The 17,858-nt window shown below is 38.9% G+C and overlaps 1 protein-coding gene across 1 annotated transcript in view; it reads right to left on the reverse strand.

Annotated features, from left to right (window-relative positions):
• The window catches only part of TTC21B (tetratricopeptide repeat domain 21B), a 75,934-nt gene that overhangs the window by 30,306 nt on the left and 27,770 nt on the right, over positions 1-17,858 (reverse strand). The window contains exons 13-19 of the mRNA XM_084798176.1: positions 17,052-17,209; positions 14,919-15,140; positions 14,055-14,293; positions 12,189-12,261; positions 11,899-12,009; positions 11,036-11,174; positions 6,596-6,702 (exon numbers count right to left, since the gene is read on the reverse strand). Of these exons, the coding sequence (XP_084654302.1) occupies positions 6,596-6,702; positions 11,036-11,174; positions 11,899-12,009; positions 12,189-12,261; positions 14,055-14,293; positions 14,919-15,140; positions 17,052-17,209 (1,049 nt within the window). The remainder of the gene's footprint in view (positions 1-6,595; positions 6,703-11,035; positions 11,175-11,898; positions 12,010-12,188; positions 12,262-14,054; positions 14,294-14,918; positions 15,141-17,051; positions 17,210-17,858) is intronic.

Genomic DNA, 17,858 nt, shown 5'->3' on the forward strand with positions numbered 1-17,858 from the left:
CGACTGACAATATGTATTAACATGGACCTATGCTATGCACAGGTACCCAAGAACGACATCCTACTCTGCATAAGAATATAAACAGATTGCTAGACTGGAATGGCACGTTTAATCCATACTTCTGGTTTATAGCACATTAGTAAGTGAGAATGCCTTTCATTGTACTGAACAATAGAATCTAACCATGAGTTGTTGACAATCAGTCACCGTGACACATTCAGGAAATAGTGAGCACCTGCCATCCTCACACATCAGGCTGCACACAGGGCACCGTTTCAAGGACACCTGCCAAGATGTTGGCTGACAATTTATATTTGATGAATATGACTTACAACATCTTAAAATTTTCATTTTCGAATCACCAGTTTAGAGAGTTATAACAGGCTTTTGGAAATGAAATGATAAAGCATAAATCGACATCATATACAGCAAAGATTAATTCTCTTTCATGAAATTTTAATTTTGATTACATAAATATGTATATATGCATGCATGCATGTGTATGTTTCTGTTTTTGTTATGCACCTAGGTATGTATGTGTATACACACACACACATACACACATATGTATTTATTTTTTACTTTACTGAAGCACATTGCATCTTTCTGGCCTTACCTTATTTTGCCCACAGTAAAAAAAGCAAAATGAAAAGGAAGTATAAACAGTATTCTGCTTATAAATGGTGCAACAGAGGCTCACAGCAACATCCTGAAAATAGCTCCTACTTTCTTTCTTTTTCTTCAAGACAGGGTTTCTCTTTGTAACCTTAGCTGTCCTGGACTCGCTTTGGAGACCAGATTGGCCTCAAACTCACAGTGAATCACCTGCCTCTGCCTCCTCTTCCTTTACCCATCACAGAGAGACCTGAAATGGTTTGAACCTTGGAGACAGCCTCAGTTTACAGCTGCTTACCAATCTTACTATTAACATTTCCTTCTTCCTTCATTTTGTTAAAAAGAAACTAATCTGTGTTGCAGAGGCTGGGAACCTCACTATGAAGCTGCAGCATCAAGCAAGGGCCTTCTCTCTCTGTGCCATCTTATGGCAGAGGGCAAGAGGGTCAGAGAACAGGAGGTTGATATGAAACTCTAACTTCTCCCTTAGTCTACACTGATCCATTCATGAGGGTGAGTATTTTAAACACTACTCACAGGTAGAACTCCCAACTCTGTTTACTGAGAATTAGATTCCAAACACACACTTTCTGAGAGATGCAGGTAAAACCATAGCAGTTTCCCCAAATAAACGTAGGTTTTAAGTCTTTGGGCCATTATTCCGATGACCAATACCCAATGATGCAATATTGCCTTGGTTTATGATTTGGGTATCATGTGATTGTCTAGAAGCTTCTACTTTGTATCTGTAAAAGCTATGCTCTAAGGACATACTCTGAAAACTTCAGTATCAGAATTACTAGGAGGGAGCTTGAAAATGAGAATTCTGATGCCATCTGAAGAGTTTGCCATTTGAGTCCAAATATGTTTATTTTCATTTATTTATTGTTTTATACTTTGGAGTTTTGTGACAGGGTTTCTCTGTGTTGTAGACCAGGCTGGCTTTGAGCTCACAGAGATCTGCCTGCCTCTGTCTCCCTGACTGCTGGGATTACAGGGGTGCACCACCATGCCTGGCTCTGAAAATGTTTATTTGTAAATTCCCAGGTGATACTGATACCAACAGAAACCATGCCTGCAGATGGCTAGAGATCCCTCAAGCATTCCACCCAGCGCAGTACCCACTGCTGCACTTTACAGAGAAGGAGACACACACAGGTGGTGAGCACAGCAAGTCAGCTGAGTAACTGGTGAAACCCACTTCACATCGCACAGGGGTCCACATGCTAAATGAGATTATGAATGTAAAGCTGTCAGTTCAGAGCTCGGTATATAGACAGACTCAGGAAATACTATTACTATTTTAGCTCTCTTTTATTAATTGTAAAACCCAGCACAGTTAGTAGTCATTCCTGCATCTTTATTATAAAGTAACTAGGGAATATATCTTTTATATCTATTTTAAGATATTTTTATTAAAATGTTTAAAATTAAAATGATTACATCACTTCCCTTCCCTTTCCTCTCTCCAGCTCCTTCTCTGTACCAACCTCCTCAATCCCTCTCAAACTGGTAGCTTCTTTTTCTTTTGCTATTATTGTTGCATATATGTATAAACACACAAATATATAAATACAGCTGTTGAGTCTCTTTAGTGTGGCTCCCTGTTCAGAAGCACTGTGATTTGAATAATAAATTTTATGAAATAAAAGAATTGTACAAGATTCTTAATCTATATAATCTGAATTTTATCTTTGCATCAGCTAAACTTCTAGGAAGGCAAACATTATGTTGGTGCGTATCTCATTTACTTAGCTATCCAGAGAAACACATTTATAAGTGTGTGTGTGTGTGTGTTGTATGTGTGTGTGTGTTTGTTGTATGTGTGTGTGTGTGTTGTATGTGTGTGTGTGTGTGTTATAGAGATGGAGAAGACATATCAGAGAGAGAGAAAGTGAGAGCTTGCTATTTTTATAAGAATAAACAACTAGAAGATACTTGCATAAAATAATTCTGCATTTTGTATCTAAAACATTACACAAAAATGTTAAGTGGCTATTAAGAATAAGTACAATCATTATTAAGAAATATTTTCTATAGAACTTATATGAGCAATACACATTTCTTTTAAAGACTTATTTTTATTTATCCTGAATTATGTGTAGGGGTGTGTGTCTGCATGTTGGTGAATGCACATGAGTACAGGTCCTGAGGAGACTAGAGGAACCCAGACATTCCCTAGGGCTGAAGTTACAGATGGTTGTAAGCTGCCTGATGTGGGTGCTTCAAACCAAACTTGGGAGCTATGGAAGAGCACCATGTGCTCTTAACCACTGAGCCATCTCTACAGCTCCAACAATACATTCTTTAAAATGATATTATATTATTTTGTATTTATTTAAGAGTAGAAACATAATTGCCTTTTATTTATATGTCCAACCAACCAACTCAGTTACACAATGGTTTCCACCAGAGCAGAAAATAGGACACTAGTTCGATTTTTGGAGGTCAGGAGAGCTGTAACAATGGCTTCTAATTTTCCCTTTCTGTTTTTGTAGCTTTATGTTGCATAGCTTATGAATGCTTCAAAATAAAATGCACCATTACACTGAATATAACATTAATTTTTACATGTTGAATATACTACATGCCTTAGAAAAATATACGTGGAGAAGCTATGCACATTGGAGAAATACAAATGTAGAATGTAAGAAATATAAACAAATATAATCTACCAGTATTAAAAAACTCATCCAGAATTAAGCTATGAAATCAACATATACTAGGTAGAGAGGCAAAAGTCAGCTAAATAAGAACCCACTGAGCCTATATACTCTGCAAATACAGATGTGTTAAGAGTTTAGGAATAATGGTTGACATATAAGGGAATGGGAAGTATCAGGGAAGGGAAGGGAAGAAAGGGACAGATAGCTGCTAAAGTATGGCAGCAGCTAAGCAAGAAGAAACTAGGAACGAGAGATGCCCTGTGTACACCTTTGGGCTGACATACAGAAGTTGCCAAACTTACAAATGGCTAAGTCTCGGGTGGCCATCTTAAGGTTTGCTTTATTAGAGCTACTGACTCATTTTCTGTGGGTGGGAATGGTGCACACGTGGGTGTTAGTTCTCTCCTCCACCATGTGGCCTCTGGGGATCAAAGTGCTGAGGTAGTTGGTGAGCCTTGGCAGCTCAGTCTCTTTACTCACTTGCTAAGCCACCTTGCTGTTTCTTGACTCTAGTTTTCTAGTCATTTCATTTTGCATGCAGTAAAGTGTCAGAAGCAGAGGTCATACCATGGAGGACGCCATTTGCTTAATCACTATAAAGTCCTAAATTGGGATCCCAGAACACCTTTGTCATGACACTTCAATGATCTGTGCCAATTAAGAGCTTAAGGCTTTGAGACTCCATGGCTGTGGATACATTCTAAATAAGGTAGCTACAGTAGGTAGGCTAACATTGCTGAGTCATGCCGCAGTGTCCTCTATGCTAGGTTATAATCAGGTCGTATAAGCAAATGAAATGTTGACTAGTGATAATGGGTTTTGCAAAATTTGAACCTCTTCCTATGGTAATTCTGTAATATTCAAGAATGTGTTTAGATACATAAATTCGTAGGAATCAGATGCTGGAGAGCAGGCTCAACGATTAAGAGCACTGTTCCTCTTGCAGAGCATGCACATCACGTGACTCCAGTTCCAGGAACTCCCAGAACCTGCATGCTCATGGTGCATGTATAGACAAGCAGGCATATGCACATGCACACAGTAGAAAACAATTAACTAAGAAATAATTAGAGATTAGAGGGAGAAGTGGACGATGGGTAGAATAGGAAATAAACTACAAAATACTAAATAAAATACAGGTGCTAGAAGACATGTATGCATAGTAATGTTTACATAGCTTGCTGAGGTATTATATAATTACCTAATTATACAAAGGAGTCTTCATTTGGCATTATAGGGAAATGCATCATGCAGTAGTATTAACTATAAGTATTTTTTTTTCGAGTCAGGGTCTCTCTGTGTTAGCCTTGGCTGCCCTGGACTCACTTTGTAGACCAGGCTAGCCTCGAACTCACAGCGATCCACCTGCCTCTGCCTCCTGAGTGCTGGGATTAAAGGCATGCACCACCACGCCTGGCAACTATAAGTAAAATTTTAAGCAGCCAGTTTGAAAGGATGAGAACCAGATGCTACAGGCAAAGCTGGAGCAAAGAGAAGGGTGAGCCAAAAACATGCACTGTGGTCCACACAACACCCACAGAATATTAAACCAAGGCAGGAATAACAGACCAATAGGGGGCGAAATGGACTGAAAGTAAACTAAAAAAACAAAACAAAACAAAAAGCAAGTCAAAAAAATAGAACATGAAGTTTTAAAAGCTCAAAATGAATACAAATTGTAAGATGGCAGATAGAAGTCCAAATATAACCCATAATTACACTGCTTGCAATTAAAATAGCCACTTTGTTTTTTTCAAGATAGGTTTTCTCTATGTAGCTCTGGCTGTCCTAAAACTGGTCTTGAACTTACAGAGATCCATCTGCCTCTGCCTCTGAGTGCTGGGATTAAAGGTGTGCACTGCCACCACCATCCAGAAATAACACTTTAAAAAAACTGTACTGGGGACTGCACTACATGCACTCAGCCCCTTTTTTATTTCCCACTTTGAGAGAACATCTCTGTATGTTGTTCAGGCCGGTCTTAATCTTACTCTGTACCCCAAGCAGGCCTTGAACTAGACTTTTCTTCTTTCTCCATTCTCACAAGTAGCTGGGATTACAAACTTGTATTACTAGGCCTGGCAGTAAATAAATCTTCTAATGAACAGATTGACAGAACAAAATTATCAGAGCAGATAAAATACTCATTATAGGCCATCAGATCCTCATTATAAAGGAATGAAAAGTTGAAAGTAAAAACATTCTAAAAACACTAACCAAGAGGAAGCCAGAGTCAGGTGGGGAGATGAGGTCATGGTAAAAGCACTTGCCGAACAACTCTGTCAGGCTGAATTTGATCCCATCCGTGGGACACACATTAAGGTAAAAGAAAAAAAAATGTGCTCCTCAATCTTCCCTCTGACTGTCCCATGTCAGCCATGGCATAAGCCACACCTACCACGTCAGCTGACAAGCCACAGTGGCGCCATGGCAAGCACTCCACAGTGCCAAAAACACATCACGGATCAATGCAGAAACTAATTCCCCAACTGATCATCATACAGACATAAGGCAAACTTCAACAACACTCATAGTACTGAGCCACTCAAAGTACGGAAGCTAGGAAAGTATCCCCAAGCCTAACAGTCCCAATGATTGCCATTTCAGTTTTTTATAGGTCTGTAAAAATTTGTTTATTAAAGCCATTAAAAATATGTACATACCCCTGTCAGAGGCCCAGGGGAGGGGAATAGGGCAGAAGAGGGAGGAAAGGTGGGAATGGGAAGATAAGAGGGAGGAATAACAATTGAGATGTAATGTGAATAAATTATAATAAATAATTAAAATATGTACATACAATTAAGAAGAAAACTACTTTTTTATCCTAATAAGGTTCCACCATGTGGTAAAAGTCAAGCATTCAAGGGAGCCAGAGAAAAAAGGGGAGATTCATTAATATTATTAACAAGAACAAGCCCCTGCATGATTATTTAAAAAGTAAGGCAAAAAAAAAAAAATATCAAGACTATGAAAGATACATTTTTATAGTAGATATAGGCATTCAGAAGATGTATTTTACTTGATAATTAAATAATTAAATAAAAATTAAAATAAATTAAAACATGACCCTTAAAATTGACAAAAGGAAATTTAAAATAATCAGTGGGAAATCTATTAAAGTTGTTGAATTAAAAAATAATTTCTATAAAGAAGTATTGAAGCTTCAATGGTTTAAAACTAAAGTGTTCTCAACATTAACCATCTTCATGCACTGAATTGTTATTTGTTTTGATCAATCTTCTGTAATTACTGGGTCAACAGAGAGCATTTTCAGGCGGTCTCCCAGCCCTCTGCCACAGTCACATACACTGTACCTGTTGTAAGGCAGCGATCGCATCGCCCGGTCTTTCCATTTTAGAGTAAACTTTTGCTAGAAGGACTTGGGAACGCCCATCCTCCATGAGAGCTGACAATTCATTTACTAAGAATAGAATGCAAAGAGGATAATGTCATCTTAAATAAATGTCTGTATTTCTCTATATTTACAAAAGGCCTTAAAAAGATTTTGACAGTGAATAATAACCTAAAATTTTAGATAGTTAAAGTGTAGTAGCTAAACCTTTAAAAAAGGGGAGGGGGAGGGTTTAGAATTGTAACTAACAGGAAGAAAATATAGAGAATTGAACAGTAACTAGCATTTGGTTTTATTAGCAGGTCATCTCATTAAGACTGCGATTTTCATTTTTAACTCTGTAAAGAGTTTGTTGAAGCCATTAAAATAGAATAGTATCTGCTGACAATTAAGGAGGAAATTGCTTTTTTCAAACCTTAATAAATTACCATAATTAAGAGCACAAATGGCAGTGCCAACAGATCAGGTTTCTAGTCTAGACTCATCTCTAGCTAGCTATGCAATCTCCCTTACACTTATAGAATAATACTACCTAGTTAGCATGTTGAGGATAGAATTTCAAGCAAGCCAGCTTGTGCTAAATAACCCAGACAAAGTGGCATGTGGCGATCTATGGACTACTTTGTGAGTGAAAGGTTGTGTCACACCCCTAACTGCAAACAAAGTTAGTTTGTTGCACCATTTATGGAATGTACAATGGAGGCCACGTTTTGCTACAAACTTTCCTATGCACCTTACACCAGTGGAGGTCAGAGCACTATGTGAAGGAGTTGGCGCTCTGAGGTTGTCAGGCTTGGCATCCAGCACCTTTGGCAGCTGGGAGCCATCTTGCTGGCTCAATCACTGTTTAACATTTCAACCTGCAAAGTAGTGTTTTGTTTTATAATTCACTTAATTAACAAATCTGGGTAACAAACACCCAGTCTACCATGAGGAAGTTTCCAAAAGGGGCAGGTACGAAAAACTGTGCAGTGGGAGTAAGTAACAAGTAGTCAGGGACAGTGCTAAAGGCCATGTAAGCCAAGGCTTTGCTCTGGCCCAATCAGAGGGACAGAGGGGGCTGTACAGGTAATGTATCTGGATTTATACTGAGAAGAGTCAGATCACTTCTGGACTCAGAGAGGCTGTAGCAGGGGTGTCCAGTTGGCGGTGAAATGAGGGAGGAAGACCAGCCAGCTAGCATCCTAATCCAAGGAAGGCAAAGAGAAAAGAAAGTAGCAGAAACTGAGTAGTGGGAGCAGTGTGGATGAGAAGTGAGTCATCAGCTATTTAAACGCAATGAGAAGACAGAAGCCAAGATACTGGCTCTTACCAGCTATAAAGGAAGAGTTAAATTGCAATGACTGTGAGGAGGGTTCCATGCAGAACACAGTGGAGAGGGGCATTAGGAACTCAGGTTTAGCCAGATACACTTAAATGACAAGACATAAGAAAGATGTATGTAAAAAGCCAGGTACTAGTATTTATCACCTGTAGAAACCTGTATACATGAAGGAAAGTGAGGTGTAGAATGCTGATTTAAAAAACAGGGACAGTTAAAAGCTAATTAATGCAATAGCGCATGAAATGTGTGTGAAGGTATCTGAGTATGGCCCAGGCTGTGTTCAGCAAGCACTCAGTAAGCACTTCCTACACAAACACAACACAGCTAATTTATATAAAATATGTACTTGTAGCTTCCCCTATACCCTCAGGCCCCTTTGTGTTTAATAGGGAGATCTGATAGACTCATGTACACTGTTTAGCTCGAGGAAGAAATCACACAGTAAATGTATCCCTAATTGGGAGGATTTATGGGTCAAGTTCATTAAAGTTAAACTAAGACCATTTGGGAGTATTAGAAAGCTTAGGGTAAAATCCTCTTACAGATGGAATCGTACATGGTGCTAGCAAAAGAAAACCAATGGAATGAAATTAAGTTTCCTTTAGAGTCATATATATGATATTTATTATTAACTAAAGGCAACATTTGAAAAAAAGAAGATTGACTAACCATTTTGAAGATGCTACAAAAACTACGTAGTTTAAAGTTCATAATTAAAAAATAAAAACAAGAAGACTAGGTAACATTTCCAAAGACTTTCATAAAACTGATTAGAAAAAGGGTTCTTCAAATAAAGTAATTTAGAAATCAAAGGAACATGGTCAGATACAGTATATGATGAGACATAATAAATAAATACCAGCCCCAGAAACACTATGTACAAGAAAACCAGGCAAAGGATTAACGGCAAAGGTGACTATTAAAAACAGATTGTGATCTGTGAACAGTCATCAAGGGGTGCAGATTAGAGCAGGGTTATGTCTTATTCTCACAATGGATACTGCGCAGCACTTGGGAGTTTCACCCTTGAGAAGGTATGATCTTTTAGGCATAGTCGCAGTTGAAACAGGAGAACTGGCATGGATTCTAGCCCAGCCTGGTCCTAGAGTGAGGTCACCTTTCCCACAAAGCAAAACAACACACACACACACACACACACACACACACACACACACACACACACACACACAAAACAAAGCAATATTCAATTCTAGTAAGTACACAGAGGTATACAAACCAAAATCATCTCAGTTTTTTCTTATTTTTCTTCAAATACTAATCAGTAAGTGACATATATAATACCCTGTGATATTACTAGTATGACAGACTAGTATGCATATGTCTGAAACAGAGGGCTGTATTTGCAAATAAGGAAAGAAATTATACAATGAAAACTCAACACTACAGAATTACACATATATACATATATGTATAGTCGTTTATACATGGCCTAGTATGCATAGTCATCCCTCAGCATCCTGGGTGACTGGTTTCAAGCACATTCAGCCAATACCCAAATCTGTTACATAAGTGATGCAGGATTTGCACACAACATGCACATGTCATCTGGTATCATTTACATCATCCCTAGATTACGGATAATACCCAACACAAGGCAATGTCACACAAATAGCTCTTCTACCACGCTAGCTAGGAAGCAATGACAAGAAGAGTATGGTCAGAACAGGGACAGCTTTCTTTGAAATATTTATGGCCCACGGTTGGCTGGGTCTGTGGATTCCAGAGCATCAGCTGTGACCATATGTGTATCAGAACAGAGACAGCAGTAGGCTGGCTTATGAAATGATGCAGTTGATTAAATTAGAGTTTTCTGTGATAAGTGGGAGAAAGTAAGGCTTCCACTTACTTCAGCAATCTTTAAATTCTGAGATGAGCAACTGGTATATTTTACTAAAAAAAATCAAACATTACAAATTAACCCTGTACATTTATAAAAAGGCAACATGAAAATACTGGAAAAAGTATAAATGCACAAGTACTTTCCCAGTACTTTATTCTTAAGAAATATAAGCAAATACGAGGGGAGATGGCTAAGTGATAAAGATGCTGCCAAGCCTGACAAACCAAGTTCAACCCCTGGGCATACTTCCGCAAGTTGTCCTCTGACCTCAACAACTATGCAATGGCATGTGTGTGCACCTGCAACACACATTATAAACCCAGCAAGTAGAGAATGTAAAACATTTTAAAACAAAGTGTACATCAAGGATTAAAATATAAGCATATTAGTTGTAAGGTGGTTTATGGTAGCAATACCTGAAAACAAATGTTCAATAATACCAGTAAAATTAAAAATATTACCAAGTTATAAAACATTAATGCTATTTGATCAAATGGTATAATGTACTGGTAACAACATACATTTCCTCACATTGTGTATGGAGAAAATAACTGACATATACTTTTATAATAACTGAATTTTGTGTGTGTGTGTGTGTGTGTGTGTGTGTGTGTGACATAGAGGCCATAGTCAATGCCAGGCCTACCCTACCTTTGAGATAGGGTCTCACTGAACCTGGAGCTGAGCAGCTTGGTCAGAGTCTGGCCAGTATCAAACAGGAGTGCTGTCTCTGCTTCCTCGTCTCTGAGATTATAGGCTTCTTAAAGTATGTTTCCTGTCAGTGCTGGGAATCTAAAGTCAGGTCTTCAAGGAGATATTTTACCAATGGAGCTGCCTTTGCAGCCTCTCAAGAAGCTTGAATTCTTTTTTAAAAATGTACTATTTTTAAAAGTTAAAATGTATAAAAGTGTTGATGTGCTTAAATACCAGTAATCGTGAAATATATATATATACATACATATATATATATCTTATTTATATCATTTTGGAATTAAGTTCTCTTATAATACAACAAACCATTTGTTAAACCTGTTATTAAATTTAAAGTACAACCATTTTGTAGAATTGAGTTCTAAAAGAAGAAAAATACACATGAATCCATATGAACAACCACAAACAAAAATATTGAGAAAGGTGATACATAGTTGTGCATTATAAAAATAAACAGACCAGGTTTATCAAGTAAACTTTTCCCCCAATCAGCTAGACTTACATACCAGGTTCATGAGCTAGAGAATGCTGGAGGACTTTCTCTGCCTTCTCGTACATCTTCAGTCTCAGCAGGAGCTCGGCCAGATCGTAGCAAAGGTAATTCTGCTGTCCGCTTTTCAGGGCAGCTTCGTAGTAGGTGATTGCCTGCACAGAGTCCATTTCAGTTAGTCTTTAGAAAGCACAGAGATCTCATACAACCAAGGCAGAAAGCATAGCTGTAACTAGAAATAATATATACAGACTTTTAGGCATATATCAGTGCTGCCAATGAAGTATGCCGCTTTTCTGAGAGAAGTATTGATCACACCGCAACTAGCTTTTTTTTTTTTAAATAAAGGATGATGAACAGTACTTGGCAGAAACATTTTTGCAGAGATTATTCTAAGATCAGCAAGCCTTCCCAAATGTATCTGCTTTCCTAGTTGATACACATATATTTAACAATGACCAGGAACAGCACAAGGATACCTTAGTCAAGAAAACCCTTTATCCTTACTAGAAACAGCAGCAGCCGCAGCAGCAGCTGCCACCACCTTGAAGCACATAGCTTGGTCAAACTGATACAGAAGGAAGCAAAGTGTTTATACTTGATTATATAACAAAGGAGATTCAATATTTCTGACTTTATGGCCGTTACTTGGCTGTGAAGACTGAGATGTAAGAAGCTTAAAGTAATGCTAGATCGATCTCCATAAAATGTAGCACTGAAGAAAGTGAGTCACTGGGAAAATCTGACATGACACAAATGCCGGTTTGCTCACACAAACGTGGAACTTAAAATCACCAAAGATGCAGAGCTGTTGCCGACTTCTCTACAGGTCTGAGTCACCTTGATCTAATAGATTATCTGACACTATGAAGCACTTACCTTTGAGTAATTGTGAGTTTTGACAAGTGCTTTCCCAATTTTTCTTGCCAGTGTTCCATCTTTTGGGTTCTGATTTAATGCTTGTTCATAGGCCACTATGGCTTCTTCAGGCTGATGTTGTTAGACACAAAGGACAAACGTTAACAAACAACTTAAATGAATCCATTAAAAGGCAACATTTCTATAACTAAGTCCTCCCAACTTGTAATACTTTGTTTTAACAAAGTATATATTGAAGAACATAAAAGTAAACAATCCCAGATAGATGATTGAAAATAGGCCAATATTACCTCTTGAATATTCATATATGCATCACCAAGGAGCAGGAAAGATCGGGGACTGGGCATTCTTTCAGCAATTTCTCTGGAATTAGATCAACTCTGCTTAGTATATTGAATATAGGTAACAGTTACAAACCAGGAAGATGAAATGTCAGCTCATTTACCTCAACTACAAAGTGTAGCCAGCAGTATAAGCTTGTTAAAAGCCACACATTGTGTGTGTATATATACACTTCATGCTATATCAAGATACACTTTTAATTGACTCTTGCCATATTCTGACAGGCATGGAACAAAGTAAAGGGAGAAAGTGAACATGCAAACTCTCACTGTCCAGGACTCCTTAGCAGGAGGAAAGCACTTTATTGTCCTATATACAACTCAAGCCCTCATCTCCCAGGTAAGAAGTATGTGATGAAGTACCTTAAAAACACCAAGTCTTCTGCTTCAGTAGCTGCAGCTTATTTCTCCGCAACAATTAGGTTACTAAAAATTTTCCTGCTTCCCCCTCCAAAGTGCTATAATTACAAGTTTGCAACACCATAACTTGCTTATTGCTAAGCTTTAAACATATCTAGCTGCTGGGCTGGAGAGATGGCTCAGAGGTTAAGAGCACTGACTGCTCTTCCAGAGGTTCTGAGTTCAATTCCCAGCAACCACATGTTGTCATCTATAAAGTGATCTGATGCCCTCTTCTGGCCCACAGGTGTACACCCAGGCAGAGCACTGTATATATAATCATAAATAAATGAATCTTTAAAAAAAAATCTAGCTGCTTAGAACGTCTCTGACAAATGTAATTATTATTCCAACTTTACACACAATGTAAGAATGCATGCCCATAGCTAACATGCCAGATTTGCCTGAAACCAAACCATGATTTTCGTTATTATATCACAACACATCCAAAAGATGTGTTCCCCCCTTCTTCCCTCCCCCCCTTCCTCCCTCCCTCTTCTTTTGATTGTTTGCTTTTGAGACAGGCTTTCTCTGTATAGCCCTGTGTCCTGGAACTGACTCTGTAGACCAGGCTGGCATTGAACTTGGAGATCTGCCTGCTTCTACCTCCAGAGTGCCGTGATTGAAGGTGTGCACCACCACGGTCCTTATTTTGCTTTTTGGAGACACAGTCTAGCTATAGAGCCCCACTGGTCTGAAACTCTTACATAAGGCAGGATGATCTCAAACTCACAGCAATCCTCCTGCCTCAGGTTGCTTAGTGCACTTAAGCTCCTCCACCAACCACAGAAGGTGCTAGTTTCTCTGAATACTCAATACTTGGCAAGAATTTAAGCAAATTTTTTGGTTAGATCAGTGGATGATACTGACGATCAAGGACTGGCTTAGTCTATTCATGGAGTGTGTTTGTGTGCTTACTGTTTTGTTTGTGGTGAAGAATGGCAACATCTATGCATGTGTGTCCCAGGACCTTTTAGGGCCTTGATGTGACAAAGCTATAAAAGTTAATGATCATTCACAAAAGAAAAGGTGACTTCACATCTTGGAGTTTGGAGCACATTAACTTATAATTTTACTCTTCTATGATAGGTCTGCCATGTAGTAAATATGCCTGTCTATTCCCTGGATAGCTGCTGTATAATGTATATATAACTCTTGCTTTTTCTTTTCCCAATCAAAAGAGTCGGATCTAAAAGGAACATTTCTTGAGGAGATTTGAGAAACTACCAGACCACACATTGAAACAACCACAGTTCTGTTTCAGGGTAAACATCCTCATGAGAGTGTTCCTGGGAAGAAAGAAGATGGCTCCCAGGAAAAAATCTGTAAACAATCTGTGACATATGTGACAAAGACAGAAAGTAAATGGGAGTGTAGGTTCCAAGGCAAAAATGTGTGATGCAAGTCACTATTTACCTGTAACAAGTGATATATAACATTTTCTCTTTTCTATGCTTCAGATAAATGTCTGCCATTTTTTCTTTGGCCTCTGTGAAATAAGGCTGCTCAGTTGTGACATTTCGAAGCATGCTTAACGCACGCTCTGTATCCCCTTGGGCCAGAGCCAGGTCTGCGTTAGCAATAGTGACACGTAATTCTTCACAAGTTCCAGAAAACTCATGGATGGCGTCTTGTAAAACCTTTGCTGCCTCATGCTGCAAAGAAAAATTAACGACTCCTTCAAAATAGACAACAAATTACGCCAGACAGGAGACTTATCAACCAAAACACAGCAACTAACAGATGTCAGTGCATTCATGGCATTTACAAAATAAATTGATAGGTTTTTATGAAAAGTCTGCAAATTTAAAGAGACCAAAACCAGTGGAGGCTATAAATCTTAGGTAAGTGGCTGGTTTGTTTATTTGTTTGTTTTTATAGCCAGGATGACAGCCATTGTTATAGAGTCCCTGCTATATTCTGGAACAGAATCATAACCCACATGACAGCATTTCATGGCGGCCAGCATAGGCACACTGAGAAAGTCATCCAGCAGCAAATCACAAGCACCTTCCAGGCACTTTCAGAATGTACAGGTTTTCCTAAAGAGTATGAAAAAACCAAGTTGCTCAATTTTGACAGTTGGCCAAGGGGCTAATTTTCGCATTTTAAATTTCTATATGTATATTACATACATATAAGTAGAAAATGATTCAACTAGAAATATGTACCTATATATTTCATATTACACAGAAGAGTAGGAAATTTGTACACACACACACACACACACACACACACACACACACACACACTCCAAAGCTCCAATCTGAGTTAACTTACCTGTTCTCCATTTAAGCGGTGAACCTCCACCAACTCAAGAAAGATGGACAGTCGGTGGCTGGCATCAATCTCAGTCTTGAGCTTTGATTTTGAGGAGGCTCTACTTCTCCTCATTCCTGGCAGGTTCATCGCCATGTGCAGAGTTTTAATTGCTTCTGCCACTTCTCCCATCTTCTTTTGTGACTGTGCTTTGATTAAGTGATATAATGGGTAGTCTCTCACCTGAGAAGTAAATTAACAATAGTTCTTTGGAGTGTACACAATGCAACAACGGAACTTACGAGTATTGCTCATTTGTGATCATATCCTCAAAGTGTGTTTCTGACCTCTTAATTTTTTTTTACTTGCTAGTCATAATTTTCAATTAAAATTTTATTAGAAGGACTTGCAGAAAAAAATAAAAAAATCAAACAAACAAACAAACAAAAACCATAAAACAAACAAACAAAAAAACCACTCACATACTAAAATTAACCAGACTCAGACACTGTACATTTCAATGAGGCATCGAGTTAGAAGCCTAGTTATGTTAACTCTAACATTCAGGGAACTGTCACTCCCGTATCCTTTTGAATGTCAAATGGGTCAAACAATTGATTGTTTTTTTTATAGGCAAGAAAATACAACCTAAAATTAGAATTCTCAGTAAGGGGATGTCTTTATTTGAGCCTCCTCTAGTAGTGATATGCCTCTTAGACATCTAGAAGAAAGGTTTTGCATTTCTATTCTTTTGACTTTTAATAAATGTTTCGAGGCGCTTTCATTAAACATTGGCCTTCTCCTTTTAGACTACCCCGAAACACAGAGTAAAGCATCTTCTATCGTATTTCAGCTGTAAACAGTACATACAGAACATGGAGAATGACAGAACGGTAAAGATAGAGAAGCCTAAGGAGGTGGCTCCCCGCCCAGAAGGTGCGGTGGAAACCACCAAAGGAGGAAGGCAAGGAGGAGCCTTAGTCCTTCTTGCTAGAGGCTGTGCACTTGGGGAACTGCATTCATACCTAATTCCTTCCCTGGGTGCAGAGAGATTCACAGGGCCTGGGCGGAGCACTAGGTGCCTCTCTAATCTAGAGATCTACTGTCCTAAGAAAAAGCAGGCACAACACTGCAACTCTTAATCGGTCCTTGATTTCTCTAGCTCATTTAATGGTTTTTCCATGAGAATGTGAGTGAATCAAGAGTTTGAGGCTTCCTTCCATGAGCCTTAAGAAGTGCTGGAAGCATCTAATGTCTAATGTTTAGAGAAAATAACTGAGATTTCCTGCATTGTAAGAAGTGTCTTTATAGACACTTCAAACCATGTAACATTCATTTTCAATACACTTACTGTGTATTCTTTGACAGTGAATCTAAAAAGAGATTATGGAAAAACAACTCTAAAAAGTTGTAGTAGCTCTTACTTGTACTCCTAACCCTTGGGCGGCTGAGGCAGGAGGACTGCTCTAAGTTTGTTGACAGCCTGATTTACAAAGTGAATCATAGGCCTGACTCACAAAGAAAGACACTGCTTTGAAAAGAGAAGAGACAGAAGAAAAAAGAAAGAAAGAAAAGAAGAGTCCAAGAAGAAAATGGTCAATAAGCTTTACTAACTTTATCTATAGAAATATTTGGCACATTTCTTAGTGGTTTAAAAATGTTGTATATATACATACGTAATTGTTACATTTAATTTTAATTATAATAACTGTTATTCTACAAGTTTTATAGAAAAGAAAACTGAGGCTTAGAAATAAGTATAACACTAATTTATTTTGTTGTTGAATTGGTGTGTGTGTGTGTGTGTGTGTGTGTGTGTGTGTGTGTGTGTGTGTGTGTGTGTTTTGTGATGGGCTTTCCATATTGTCCAGGCTACCCTGGAGCTCCCTGCCACCCGCCTCCTAAGTAGCTAGGATTACAGGCACCCACTGCCGAGATAGTTTGATATTGTGTTGGGGGAAATTCATACCGATTTGCATCTATATCAAAGACATCTGAACTTTTCCCTCCTATTTCTTGTTATTTTAACATGCTATTAAAATATTTATTGGCAAAGTATTTTAGATTCCCTTGTAAAATAATTGCACATGTACACATTCACTGAAAGTCCAAGGAGAGTGGTATGTCTTAGCCCCTTGACTCTGGAATACTTACATTAAAATTATAGCTCAGACAGAGCTCCAGCGACTGGGAACACAGTTTGACTCTGTCTTGAGACAGGTACACTTGCGCCATCAGGAGGTGGGCCTCTGCATATGAGGGGCTGTGCTCCAGGCAATGCTGCAGGTTGTTGTATGCGGCTTCAGTGTCACCTAAGGAGGGAAAGAAGGCCTGTGAGGCTTCAGCGCTTAGAGGTGGAGCCCGCAGCGAGGACCCAGAGTATAAGTGCCGCGGTTTAACACCTCTGTTTCTACTTGCGCTAGCTAGCTTCCTTGTAGTCACTTGAAGAACAGACCTATGTGTCAGGACAACAGGGGAAATATAAAGCATGAGCTGGTCCCTATTATTGCTCACTGGCAAGACTATGAATCTAAAGAAGCTTTGCGTTAAAATGGGTTTTGAGCCTCTTTTTGTCTCCCACAGGCTTGTGCATCTGAAGTCTTGGTGGCACTGTTTGGGGAGGGTTAGAAGTGATGGCCTTAAAAACAAAAAGTAGTGATGGCCTTAGCTGGGTATGGTAGTGCACTCCTTTAATCCCAGCACTCTGGAGGCAGAGACAAGCAGATCTCTAGGCGTTCGAGGCCAGCCTGGTCTACAAAGTGAGTCCAGGACAGCCAAGGCTCCAAAAAGAAACCCTGTCTCCAAAAACAAAACAAAAAGAAGAGGAGGAAGGAGGAGGAAGTAGCAGCAGCGGCAGCAGCAGCAGCAGCAGCAGCAGCAGTAGCAGCAGCGGCAGTAGCAGCAGCGATGGTCTTACTAGATGAAATACGCCAGTGGGGTGTGTGCTGAGAGTTTAACCTC

Source organism: Acomys minous, assembly GCF_964271855.1.
Source record: "Acomys minous genome assembly, chromosome: 10".
NCBI classification, from domain to species: Eukaryota; Metazoa; Chordata; class Mammalia; order Rodentia; family Muridae; genus Acomys; species Acomys minous.